This window comes from Citrus sinensis, chromosome 8 (genome assembly GCF_022201045.2).
Source record: "Citrus sinensis cultivar Valencia sweet orange chromosome 8, DVS_A1.0, whole genome shotgun sequence".
In the NCBI taxonomy this organism is placed as follows: Eukaryota; Viridiplantae; Streptophyta; class Magnoliopsida; order Sapindales; family Rutaceae; genus Citrus; species Citrus sinensis.
In genome coordinates, this window is record NC_068563.1 from 10,053,621 (window position 1) to 10,068,072 (window position 14,452).

The window sequence follows — 14,452 nt, forward strand, 5'->3', positions numbered from 1 at the left end:
CAAACATCTCATGTATTTTGACATTTATACTCCCCCTTAATACATGGCATATATAATTAAACATATAAATCAAATTCAAAACAAAAACTCCCCCTTAATATTTCAAAACCATTCATAAATACTTCAATATCAAAATACATATTATATGTCTCTATATTCAAAATACATGACTTCTCCCCCTTCATCATCAAAATTATTAGAAATTCATGCTAAGATCAATAATATGTCAATGGTTAATAAAAAATATATATATAATAACCAAACATCCAATTAACCATTAAATGATCATGAACCATCATGCCATCAAAAGAATGCTCAAAATGCATATTATCCAAAATCATATTATATGCTCCCCCTAAATATATGGCCAATTAAAAAATTTATCCAAAATGCATATTATCCAAAAACATATCATTTTTATCTCCCCCTTTATCATAAAAAAATAGATAGATACAATTGAAACAAAAGCATCAAAAATAATTCGATAAAGATATTACCAATTTTGTGCGAGAAAAAATTTCGTCAGAGTCTCCCCTTAAAATGGACAAATCCTCAAATACACAACATAGTTAAAAACACTTCCATATAAGGTTTAATAAGTATAACAAACCAACAACTCCACCAAGTTATCAAGCAACACATAAGACTTAAGCATAAAACATCATCCAAATATAACATATCCAAATATTAAACAACCATCATCCACAATCCATAATTATGCATATGAAAATGTAGGTGCATATACCCAAAATGCACAAATTCGGTTTTGTAAAATAATGAGTGAAATGAATGATTTTAAACCGATTATATTGATCCAAGAGATGATTTAAGATAATGGATGGTGATGATTGGATCAAAAGTGGATTAAAAAGAGCTTAAATATGCAATTTCGGGTTTAACAAAAATTGAGTGAAATGGATTTGTTTGAGCCAAGAAAATTGATCCTAGAGATGAATGAAGCTAACATATGAGTTAGATTGGATCAAAAATGGGCTAAAGGAAGCTTGAAAATGTAGAGAGAGAAACGGGTAGAGTTAGGTTTTTGATTTTGGGTTTAATGTGGAGAGTTGATGAAATGAAGTTTTGAGAACGAAAATTGAAGGAGTAATGGATGAATAATGATTTGGATGATTGATTTTAACAAGAAAATGAGTGAAAGATGAAGAATTTTGAGAGAGAAATGGTGAGGTACTGTTCACTCGTGAGAGATGATGATGAAATGGTGAAAAATAAGTGAAGAAATCATGATGGAGAAGTGTTTAATGAAGATGAAATGCATGGGTATTAGTTTGAATGGTTGATTTGGGCATGAAAATGGATGAAAAAGGAAGAAAATGGAGGTGAAAATGGAGAGGATGTTCACGGTTTTGGTGAGAGAAGAGAAACATGTGCAGAAAAATCACGAAGGAAGAAGAACAAGCAAAAAAAAATTTCCCAACCAGTGACCAAGCGGCTAGCCGCTTGGGGGCAAGCGGCTAGCCGCTTGGGGGCAAGCGGCTAGCCGCTTGCTCTCGGGTTTGGGACAGTTTTCCAAGCGGCTAGCCGCCTGGTTGCTGTCCACTTGCACTCTACTTGCTTTTCGGCTTGTTTCTATCAATTCCGTGATCATTTTGTGATCCCGAAACATCTCAAGAGCCAATTTAATGCACAATTCATGATTTTAAACATCCAAAAGATAATTAATTCAAACAAATAATCCATCCATCAAGCATACAATCATGAAGCATATAAGCATTCAAAACTTAAGAAAATGCAGAAAGGTCAACTTCGAAATAAAAACTGTATTGATTGAGCCAGAATTAACATGCAAGCTATATACCGTTGGAAAGATAATTAAGTTAGCTTTCCAATAAATTTTACAGAGATGGATTTGAAGTTCTCTAGAAGGAGTTATGACCAATTCATTACAGCTTGTGCAAACTTGGGATTTACACAATAATTAAACATATAAGCATTCAAAAGTTAATAAATCAAACACACCACTTAACTATCATGCTTAAACACTTCATAAACATTAACATCAAACAAATCCATCATGATGAGTTGATAAACTATCATCATTTATATATAACCTTGCATCATGATAAAACACTCAATGTTAAACACAATGATAATTCAATCATGTAAACATACAAGCATATTTTCGCAAATTCATTTATCATAATTCATTCAACAAAATTAATATGGCAAGAATTATTACCAAAACAATTAAATCATCTTGCCTCATCTTTTTCTCCTAGATCATGCTCAAATGATTATCCTCACAAGCTTTCATCAAGGAACTTCTCCATCATTCCTTGATTGTGGTACCTACAAAAAATTGTTCAAGTTGTGTATTTTGGTACCCAAATATTCTTGGGTCCTTGAGTGTTAGCAATGGTTCCTTTTGGAACCCAAATACATTTTGCTCCATAATATGCATTTCTTTTCACTGAACATCTAAAACTCATATGACCATTTTGATTGCAATAATGACAAACAATTTTATGATCACTTGTGGAGGTAGCCTTAACAAAATAATTCTTATAATATTTTTGTTTCAAATAAGGCTTATACCCAAGTCCTCCTTTATCAAACACACATTTTTGAGTGCTTAGTAATTTTTCTAAGTTCTTTTGACCATTTGTGAATTTTAATACAATTTCATTGAGCTCATTACTCTTTTTCTTAAGCACTTCATTTTCTTTTATCAACTTATCAACATGTGATTTTTCATGCTCATATGAAATACTTTGTTTACCTTTAAATGATGCAATTCTATCATGCAACATTTTATTATCTAATTCTAGTCCTTTAATCTTTTCATTTAATGAATCATTGCATTTTTGTAAAGCATCCTTTTCATTTTTCAAGTCATCTACATATGATTCTAGATGCTCATGTGAAGTGCTAGGTTTCTCATTCGATAATGCAACTTTATCATGCAATGTTTTATTCTCTAATTCTAAGCATGTAATCTTTGCACTTAGAGATTCATTCTCATTTGTGAGCTTTACCATTTTCTTTTTAAGACATGCATTCTTTCTACCAATTTTTATCCAATTATCATGCAATTCTTTAAAAGCATCATATAATTCATCATAAGTAGAAAGATCATTTACCTTATCAAGTTCATCATCCAATTCATCTCCAATTGCCATGAGAGCTAGATTTGTCATTTCTTGATGTTCTTCACTATCACTTGTTTCCTCATCGCTATCATCCCATGTGGCTACCATTGCTCTCTTCTTGAGCTTATTGAGAAGAGGGCATTCCGTTCTTATATGACCGGGCTTCTTGCACTCATAACATTTGATTACTTCCTTCTTCTCCTTTCGGTTCTTGAGGTCTCTAGATTTTCTTCGCTCACCGGATTTCTTAAAAAGTTTTCTAAGCCTCCTAGCCAGCATATCCATCTCTTCCTCATCCAGCTCGCTTTCCTCATCACTTTCATGTTTCATGGCTTTGAGAGCAATGCTTTTCTTTTTCTCCTCATTGCCTCTTTCGGCTGCCAAATCTTCCTCATAAGAAATAAGAGAACCAATTAAATCGTCAATAGATAAAATATTTAAATCTTTGGCTTCCTCAATGGCAGTCCTTTTTGGTCTCCATTCCTTAGGTAACGACCTAATGATTTTCTTAACTTTCTCACTATTTGAAAAGGTCTTTCCTAGGGCTCCTAGAGTGTTCACTATGTCCGTAAATCTAGTATACATAGAATACACACTCTCATTTTGTTCCATTTGAAACAATTCATATTGTCGAGTGTACCTACTAATTTTAGACTCTTTCACTTGATTCGTGCCTTCATAAACAACTTCAAGTTTGTGCCAAATTTCATTAGCACTTTCACAACTAGATACTCTATGAAACTCTTTCTTATCTAGTGCACAAAACAAGGCATTCATAGCTTTGGAGTTTAGAGAAGCTTTTCTCTTTTCCAATTCATTCCATTCCCTTGAAAGTTTTGGAATATCTTCCCCAACTTCGTTTTTAATCAAAGGCATAAATGGACCATCACAAACAATTTCCCAAATTTCATAATCTAAAGCTTGTAAATAAATTCTCATCCTAGTTTTCCAATATGGGTAGTCATTACCGTCAAAGAACGGTGGTCTAATTGTGGATTGTCCTTCCCTAAAGGTTGAGTCACTATGGGTTGCCATGGATCTTTAACTCTAGACGATTAAGTCTACACAAGAGCACCTTGCTCTGATACCAAATGAAATGTAAGTTATGCAACCCAAGAGGGGGGGTGAATTGGGATTTTAAATTTTATGCAATACAATTCGCACAACAATTTAATCTACCGCCTTAATCAAATAAAAAACAATAAATTCAATCAAGTACAATATTAAAAGAGTAAGGGAAGAGAAAACGAACACAAGGATTTTTACGTGGTTCGGCTATCCCCGCCTACGTCCACGCCTCCAAGCTCACCCGGCTTGAGGATTTCACTATCCAAGCCTCCCAAGGCTTCAAATGTTTACAATTGACTTCCAAGGTGTCAATGAACCTTTACAACAAGAGATTATATCCCCAATCTTTTCACCCCAAGTGTTTCCCACACTTGTACACTCACAAATTGATGAGAAATGAAATTCACAACAATAAAACTCTCTTTAAGAGTGAATAACAAATTATAGCTCAATGATGATTCAACAAATGATGATTTACGAAATGGAAGCTCAATATATGTTATATGATCTTATATTTGCTTGTGTTAGTTCTTAAAATGAAGTTTGAGTTGAGTTTTTATAGTGAAAGCCCAAAAACTAGCCGTTATAGGCAAATTCCAGCGCTCAAGCGGTTAGCCGCTTGATTATCCGGCTAGCCGCTCAGGAACAGTAATATTACCGTTATTTTTGAATTTTGCTACAGTACTACTGTTCACTAAAATTACACTTTAGCCCAAAACTTTCTATAATTATACTATGGCCCAAAACGTCAGAAAACTTTGCAAATAGGTCCAATTTCAGAACTTCATAAAAATAGATGTCTTTCTCAAACTTTCTGAAATTATGATATGGCCCCAAAGATTTTCTTGTTTCACACAAAGGTCCTTTTCAACATAATACCTATATTTTTCAAAGTTCTCAAAATCTTTCACTTTAGTCCAAAATATTCATAAATTATAGTATGGCCCAAAACATTTCAAATGTTTGTAAAAACGTCCAACTCCGAAATTTAATACTTATTAAAATCAAAGATTTCAAATCTTAGCATTTAAGTCCAAATTACTTAAATTCACAAAATACTTTTCTTTATAAAAACAAAAACTTTTAGTTTATGAAAATTATTTAATTAAATTAATTTCTTGAGCTTCTCAAATGCTAAATCAAACATCAATTAAATCATACCGGCTTTACAAGAATTTATTGCACTAATTTGTTCGTTGAGCTCTAAACTATTCTTGATGTCGCCATTGTCCGTTGAGTGTCTTCAATCTTGATTTCACTTGATTTACTTGTATAAATATTATCCTTAAAAAACTAGTAAAAATGTGAGATACAATATTTATTAAATCACTCAATACATATGTTTGTTATCATCAAAATTACATTATGTATAGCCCTTTAGGCTAACATAAGATTCTTAAGATTCTGGAATGAATCCTCCCATGGTCTGGGCTGAGAGTAATTCTGGTTCTGATTGTATGGTCTAAATGGTGGCTGAGAGGCTTGAGGAGTTTGAGAAATTTGTTGCATTGGTGGAGCTGGAGCTGCTGGTCCATTCTGTTGGAATCCTTGAGACCATGAAAAATTAGGGTGATCTCTCCATCCAGGGTTATATGTGTTGGAGTATGGGTTGTAATTTGATGGCTTTCTCATTACACCTATGGCATTGGCTTGATCTGAGTATGAGTCATGGTCATGTGGTTCTGTTGATTTAGCAGTCGATAATGATGCTATTTGTCGAGCAAGACCTTCAACCATCTCCTTGACTTCTTTGATTCCCGAAGTTGACTCGCCAATGTGAACCTCATTCACTCCTTTAGTCCTTCTAGTATTCCTGAGTGATCGACTCCGTTGTTGGGAATTGTCCGCTTGTCGCTGGAAGAATTCCCAAATTTCTGACGCACTTTTTGACATTAGCTCTCCTCCACTTGTTGCCATTAGCCATTCTTGCACATTTGGTAGTAATCCCTCCAAAAAGTATTGGCATTGGTGCCATTTCTCGTACCCATGATGTGGACACTTCAAGAGTAGCCCATTGAATCGCTCCCTTGTTTCGAAAAATTGCTCGTCATCTTTCTGGGTAAACTCTGAGATTTCCCTGCGAATAGCATTGGTTTTATGCACTGGGAAATATTTATTTAAAAATTTTGTAACCATTTGTTCCCATGATATAATGCTATTAGTAGGCAATGTATTAAGCCATGAACGAGCTCTATCCTTTAAAGAAAATAGGAATAGTCTAAGTTTAACATCATCGTCTGAAAAATTTTCATATTTAAAAGTTTGACAAATGGCATGAAAATCGTTCAGATGATTATATGGATCCTCATTTTCTAGGCCATAAAATGTGGGGAGACAATTTAGCACACTAGGTTTTAGTTCAAAGCTCCTAGCAGTTACATTAGGGTATCTTATGCATGATGTGCTCAAATTAGCTAAAGGACTGAAGTAGTCCTTAAATGGCCTCTCTTGTGGTTGCAAATCCATTTCAAATTTATTTTTAATGTGCTTTTGTGTGCGAAGTGTTTTTTCTAATTCAAGGTCTATAGGTTCAAGATTAGGTAATAATGACCTACGACCATGCATGCAAAATAAATAAAATAAAAATAAAGATGCAAACAAAACAAAAAACAAAGATGGGAACAAAACAAATAAAAATAAAGAAGAGTGAGAAATTACGATACTAACCTTATTGCGCTATTACAACCTTTCTATAAAAATACACAAAAATAAATACGTGAAAGAAATTAACTAAAAATTAAATTAATAAGATAAACAAAAAAAATTACAAAGAAAAATAAATGGAAAATTAAATTACAGAATTTTAAAGAAGAGAAAAAGAAAAGAAATACTAACCTTTAAATGTAGATTCACTTTTTTTTTCTTTTTTTTTAATAATAAAAAAATACAAGAAAACAAATAAAAGAAATTATTCACAAAAATTAATTCTATGAATTAAAATTACTTACCTCCCTGGCAACGGCGCCAAAAACTTGTTGTGCAAATTTTAATGTACTCGCAAGCGCACGAATCTATTGTAGTATAGATCTATGGTGACGAGTGTCGATCCCACGAGGAGGTGGATTTTAATTGTGTAGAATTAATTTTGTAAATGGGTTGTTGGATTTATGGTGGAAATGATTTGGTATATGCTAAAACTTAAATTAAAATGGCGAGAATAAATTGAAGATAATTCTATTGAAATGACGTACTTGGGTATCTGGATCCGTATCAACATGCATCATGGGCTAAATAATCCGTATTAATGCCAATTAAATCATGAGGGGGGAATCCACACCTCATGAACCACGCTCTAATCAATATGGTGCTAAGGGCTTATCGTGCCAAATAATAATAACCTTATACTAGAGAGCCGGTGTAACCAAGGCGGTACTAGACAAGATTAGTATTATTTGTCGACGAGAAGTCAAAACATCCACAAAAACTAGAGGGGAAGAGAAAGTAAATTTACCAAATTAAGCCCATGACACATGTTGAGACTTCACCTTCAACCCAAGCTTGAAAGAAAATTAGCCACTCATAATTGAACTAGGGGCAAAATGGGAATTTATTAAAATACGAAGAAAATACAAGATGGAGAGGGAATTACAGAAAATGGATCCCAAAAATGGATTCAGAGATATCAAATTAGGGGGGGGAGGCCCCCTTTTTATAGATACATGGAGTAAATCATGGCCATCGGATTAAAAACAGTTTGGACGCTCAGGATTGCGCCACGTCATCAGTCAACAGTCCACGGTTTGACCACGCGGATGAACAGTAACACGGTTTGACCCGACTTTGAACAGTAACGCGGTTTGACCCGGATGAACAGTAACGCGGTTTGGTTGAAACTAATCCTGTGTGATGCATGCACCGTACGCGAGATTTTTCGTCCACTGATATACTGCCACGTCACCATCAACAGTACATAAGAATTTTAGCCCAACAGGATCGTGACACCTCATCAGTCAATGCCACGTCATCAATCTGTCTATGTGAACAGTGCCGTGAACAGTAACGTATACAGTACTGTGTACGTGAATAGTACCGTACATGTGAATAGTGTCATTTTTCCTTTTATGGTCCTCCTAAGGTTTTCGACCGTCCTGAGTTCAAAAGTGATGTCCGTTTTGCCGTCTGATCTCTCCTTTATTGTGAAATGACTATAATGCCCCTAGAATACATAAATTACTTAATTAAAATAAAACACACGTAATTAAATCATAAGAATGTTAAATACATAAAAGTAAGGGTTGTTAGTAAGACTTGAAATGTAAAATGACGGTTTTCTCCTTTATAAATATGCATTTTCTAACACTCAACAAGGGTGAGGGTGATGTTGAGGGTGAGGGTGAGGGTGAGGGTGAGGTTGAGGGTGAGTGTGAGGGAGATAGTGAGATTGAATGTGAGGGTGATGGTAAAGGGAATGTAGCTCAGTTGCTGTACAAAAAGATATCAATCTTCTTTGATTTAGAATATTGGGAACATTTGTTAGTTCGCCATCAACTAGATGTGATGCATATTGAGAAAAATGTATGCGAGAGCATCTATGGCACATTACTCCATCAACCGCGGAAAACAAAAGATGAAATTAATGCTAGAAAAGATCTTATACATCCAGACCTTAGAGAAAAAATTAACAAAGCATTGATTGTATTAGCTCCTGATGAACAAAACAAAGTCTTGCCCCCTGCCCCGTACACTTTAAGTAAGAAGGAAAAAAAAATGATCTGTGAAACCTTGCAAAGTGTTAAAGTTCCTGATGGCTATTGTTCTAATTTTAGAAATATTGTTTCAATGGATGATTGTCGTCTTCACGGGCTTAAGTCTCATGATTGTCATACCTTGATGCAACAACTACTACCATTAGCAATTCGAAATTGTTTACCTCAAAATGTCAGATCTGTCATAATCAGGTTGTGCCTCTTCTTTAATTCTTTGTGTTCTAAGGTAGTAGAGCCCAATTCTCTAGACCAATTGCAAAAAGAACTTACAATCACCTTATACAATTTAGAACAATCTTTCCTACCTGCCTTCTTCGATATAATGGTCCATTTAACAGTCCATCTAGTTGAAGAAGTTAGATTATGTGGCCCGGTTTACCTTCGATGGATGTATCCATTTGAGAGAGAAATGAAACCTATAAAGGGCTATGTACGCAGCCGATACCATCCTGAAGGTTGCATTGCAGAGTGCTATATTGCTGAGGAAGCACTTGAATTTTGTGCTGAATACCTTTCCAATTGTAATTCAATCGGACTACTTACTAGTTGTCTAATTGATTTTACAGTCGAAAGGCCACTCGGAGGTGCAAATATTAAGATGGTTGATGGCCCTACATTGGCGCAAGTGCACCGATGTGTTTTAGATAACACCCCCGAGATTCAACCATACATAGAGTATATGACTGAAAATTTGAACCTCTTTTTCGTTAATTTTTTTTCAATTTTAATAATTCTGTTGGTATAATTTTAGGGAGCATTTAGCTTTATTGCAATCAACACACCCTCGTCAATTAAAAAAGCCTTTATGGTTGCCAACTGAGCACTCCCGTACGTTTGCTGAGCTGAAACAAAAGGTTAGATTAACTTCATTAGATCTAATAAAAGTATCCAAGTAAAAGCACACAAACTTTTCTCTTTCAACTAATTATTGTGATTTTATTAATTGAACAATAGGTAACAACTGATAAAGCAAATAATGTAGTGGTTGACGAAAACGTATGGTGGCTGGCAAACAAACCCTGCTCAAGCGTGGTTACATATGATGGCTACTGTATTAATGGTTTTAATTTTGCTACAAGAGATCGGGATAGCAACCGTATAACACAAAACAATGGCGTTTATGTAGTTGCTAAAACTTTACAGATTTCAAGTTCGCAAGACAAAAATCCTCATTCTAGGGATATGCCTTTTTATGGGGTTGTTAGTGAAATTTGGCAGCTTGATTATCTAGGGGTTAAGAACGTACTTTTCAAGTGCGATTGGGTAGATGATAGAGGGGTTAATGTTGATGAGTTAGGGTTCACTGTAGTCAATTTAGATTGAATAGGCTACAAATCTGACTGTTTCATTCTAGCTCGTCATGCAAAGCAAGTGTTTTATGTGAAAGATCAGTTAGATAATAGTAAATCAGTTGTTTGTTCAGTGAGCTCAAAATGTAATTATTCAAATGAGGACTTGTGTGATGGCATCGATGAGTATGTACCATTATCCAACAATTTTCTAGAATGTAAGTTAGGTTTGGGTGATGAGGAGTTTGTGTCAGAGTAGTTGTTGATGTTTTTCTTGTAAATATTGGTACGGAAAATGAATAATCCAACTACTATGCCTTATTACCACTATTTCCCGTAAGTCACCAACAAATTTGTTTTTTATTATTTTATTATTATATTAGGATATTAGATTGGTATGTGGTGCACTCATCCACTTTGATGTATTTGCAGGTTTGTTGGAGACATGGCAGAAAAAGAGGAGCCAACATTTGATCCAGATCTAGAAGGCAGACCAAGACGAAACCTTACAAAGAAGAAAGACCTGCAGAGAGGAGCTAGTGACGACACTGAGGTTATGTACAATTCTTTCGGAGTTCCAGTTGGCAAAAAGAGAAATGATATGAGGAACTACATTGGGGTGATTGTACGGGAAAGAGTTCCAATTATCTATGATGATTGGAGGAAAGTGCCACTAGACATCAAGGAGACATTATTGACTCATTTTTAGGAAAAGTTTAAGTTGAGTCTTAAGGCGAAAACCCAAGTGTTCAAGTGGATGGGAATTGCATTAAGGGGCTTTAGATGTAAGTTGGCCAATGAATATATTCTGCCCAATGCAAACAACTTGAGTTCACTGAAAAAGCCTCCTCTTGAGTATGAAAGCATTAGAAAAGAGGACTGGAAGAGCTTTGTTGATAAGATTTTATCTGAAGCCTTTCAGGTATGTTTAAAATTATGTTAGTTAAATAATATTATTGAGTTCATGTAACCATTTTAATCAATATCCGCTTTGTGCAGGAAAAAAGTAAGGCAGCAAAGGAAAAATTAGCAAAGAATATGTACAATCATCACTTGGGCAGCACAGGATATGCTGGGTTGTTGCATAAAAGAGTAAGTATAATAACCACTCTATACAAACTTATGACATTTTCAATACAAATAATAGGATGATTCATACCAGTTTTCAATTTAATTTTTGTTGAATTATTACAGCAGTTGGACCTCGGAGTTACTGAGTACGAGATTGACTGCAGTGAAGCCTGGTTATTGGCTCATAGGAGAAAAGATGGAACTTATACACTTGAAGTGCAGCAAGTGGCTGAGAGAATTGTAAGTTTCCACCACCACTGCCATTATTTAACTTATTTGTTTTTTTATTCCTAATTTTGATCAAATTATTTTTGTATTTATTTTGTAGAGTGAGCTAAGAAGTTAAGTTGAGCAGGGAACGTTCCAATCCCAAGGACCGAATGATATCCTAGGTGAAGCACTTCAAAAGAAGCCTAATGGAAGTCGGGTACAAGGATTGGGTCAATTCATCACCCCATCCATGTATTTCAATGTCCCTAACCCCACGGAGTTGGCACGAGAACGGAAAATGTATCAGGAGAGTTTTCAGTTTATGCAAGCTCAATTAGATCAAATGAATGCAAGGATCAACGCCTGCAACAACACTGAAGTTGGCAGTTCCAACTTTCCTAACTCCAAAGGTGGTTGCAGTGTTAAGATGGAGATAGATCGTCGATCACCCAACAAAGTTACTCCAAAGTCAGTGACTAACAACCCTAAAGCAACTCCAAAGTCAGTGACCAACAACCCCAAAGCTACCCCAAAATCAGTGACCAACAACAACCCCAAAGCTACCCCCAAGTCGGTGACCAAAGTTAGTCCAAAGTCAGTGACCAATGACCCCACTGTTTGTCCAAAACCTGACAAAAACATCAACACACCTCCCCTGCCATCCCCTCCCAGTAGTTTGTGAAGCCACTTCAAAAATCACCCCAAGAATATCTCCAAGATTAACTCCTTCAAAGAGAAAAGTGGATGGCCGAAGGTCTCCTACAAATGCCGTGGTATATCTGTATGAACAAAAACGAACAACAAAGGAACCCGTTGTTGTAAAACCAGTGACAGCAAGGAAACTGGTTCTGAGAAAGAATACCCGTGGAGCTGTAAAAGCAAGAAAAGAGAACAAAAGTTCACAAATAAACATCTTTTCTTTGATGATTGAGATCTCCCTGCCACGGACGATTATGATTGCCCATGATTTGAGGACTTTTGGTGTCTATTGGGAGAGCAGATTAGACGAGCAGATTTGCAATGAAGTCATTGAGTTTACAAAGCTCTCAAATTCTATTTTGGAGATATGGATCAAGTAAGAAATAAAAAACTTGATTTATGTTTTTACTATGTTTTCTGATTTTGCAAACTGTCATTTATTTATTTCTTATATTCATGCCATGAAAGTTTCTTTTTTTAATAGACACTTATATGAAGAGATGGATAATGGCAGTGGTGTTATTCCAATTCAATTTGGATGCATAGTTAAGTTACACCCAAGTCAAGCAAGCTACCCAAATAGGTGTTCCTATATTTCAGACCTTTTGGACAAGATTCAAATAGCCCAAATAATTGTCTTCCCATATAACCCAGGGTATAGTTTATTTATTTTTTGTCTATTTTATTTTTTAACATAAATTATTTAAATTTATCTTGTAATCTGTTTTTTTTTTTTTTACTTGTTTGTTTAGTGGCCACTGGGTGCTAGTAGCAATTGATATGGTGAGGCGAAAAATTTATTATCTTGATCCATTAGGTGATAATCCTGATGATGAGTTGAAACAAATGGTGAATGAGTAAGTTTAATTAGTTTACTTAATTCTTTATTAATTTTTTATGTTGTACATTAATTTGTTGCATCTGTTATTTATTATTTATAGTGGGATAACAATGCATCAAGTGAAGAGTAATAAAAAGAAGGCTGTGCAGTGGGTCTCTGTGAAGGTATTAATGAAACAAAGTTATGATTTCCATTGTTACTTCATCAGTATATTTGAAACTAAGTTTATTTATTTATTTTTTAGTGTCCGAAACAAGCTGGAACCTTTGAATGTGGTTACTATGTGATGAAGTATATCCAGGATATTGTTCGCGATTTGTGCATTCTTGAAAACAATGTGAGTTTCTCCAGAACTTGTTTAATATTTGTTCGAAGAATGCATTGTGAAATGGATTTTCTTAAGTGAATTGTGAAGATGGTTAATGGGTGAACAGTTTGCTGCTTTATGCTTGAAACTAGCAATATAATCATATCTTGTGCTAGGGATTAGAGGAAATCTTGTGTATGTTTAGGATAATCACATACACTTCATTTGCCATATTTATTATAGGTAAAAGCTATAACGCTATATACATTTTACTAAATGCATTCAACATGTTTGGAAAAATTAATGCCAATTTTTACTGTGTTCTATTATGTATTTAAGGCACTTTAGTGTAAACTAAAATGACTGGAGCTGTTGCATGTACAAATAGAATGCATATAAATCTCAGTGTTCAGTGTTAAAGTATTATTGAGCAATGATTGGAGCTACTGCATGTACAGATATAAAGCATATAAATCCCAGTGTTGAGTGTTAGAAGTAATATTGAGTAAAGCAAATAATATATTATAAATTATCAGCTTCTTAGACAGCTTTGGTAACCGTTGTTTGCTATGGTAATACAATTTATTTGCATGTTCTTCAGTTTTGATGTTAATCCTGGCAAACTTAAAAATATAAGTTTTTATTGTGCTATTCTATTTTAGGACAAATTCTATAATATATGAATATATTTTGTTACTTTATTTTTGAAGTTCAAGGGCTATAATGAGTACACTATGGACGATCTTTCGCAACTTCGCGATCAGTGGGCGATGTATGTTGCAAAGTTACTTGTAGCATACAATAATGAGGTAAATTATATTTTTGCTTGTAAATATCAAAGAATTGATTTTTGTAGCATAGTAGCTAATTGATTCTATATACTGCAATTATATGTGGCAAAGGTGAAGGGAAAGGCAAAGATCAAAGAGTAGATGTACTGATTGTTTCCTGCAAACTGTCATTATGTGTTCATATAAATATTTGACATGTTTTCAAACAATATTTTGGATATTTGTATTACTATTTTATTTGATACCTATTTAAATGTTGGTAGGAATATTATATACTTATATTTAATTATTCAAATTTGTACTTTAGTTTAATTTGAATAGATTTTCTTTGAATACCATTATTTGATTGGCAAAACTAAA

At 34.4% G+C, this 14,452-nt stretch overlaps 1 protein-coding gene and 1 non-coding gene across 2 annotated transcripts; both read left to right on the plus strand.

Moving 5' to 3' along the window:
* Positions 1-6,159: 6,159 nt before the first annotated feature.
* On the plus strand, positions 6,160-6,263 carry LOC127899495 (small nucleolar RNA R71). The gene has a single exon (XR_008051372.1). It is a non-coding gene; the product is annotated as a small nucleolar RNA R71 (small nucleolar RNA).
* A 6,144-nt stretch (positions 6,264-12,407) lies between these two features.
* Positions 12,408-14,233, plus strand: LOC127899291 (uncharacterized). The gene is made up of 7 exons (XM_052432639.1): positions 12,408-12,529; positions 12,638-12,808; positions 12,906-13,010; positions 13,095-13,158; positions 13,239-13,331; positions 14,012-14,110; positions 14,204-14,233. The coding sequence occupies exons 1-7, from the start codon at positions 12,408-12,410 to the stop codon at positions 14,231-14,233; spliced, it is 684 nt and encodes a 227-aa protein (XP_052288599.1).
* Positions 14,234-14,452: the final 219 nt, after the last annotated feature.

What these genes read in the sequence shown, in the direction of transcription:
- LOC127899291 (XM_052432639.1), top strand. Translation starts at nt 12,408, where the DNA reads ATGATTGCCCATGATTTGAGGACTTTTGGTGTCTATTGGGAGAGCAGA. An exon ending in TTGAAACAAATGGTGAATGA is followed by an intron (nt 13,011 to 13,094) that starts GTAAGTTTAATT and finishes TATTATTTATAG; the next exon opens with TGGGATAACAATGCATCAAG. An exon ending in TGCAGTGGGTCTCTGTGAAG is followed by an intron (nt 13,159 to 13,238) that starts GTATTAATGAAA and finishes TTTATTTTTTAG; the next exon opens with TGTCCGAAACAAGCTGGAAC.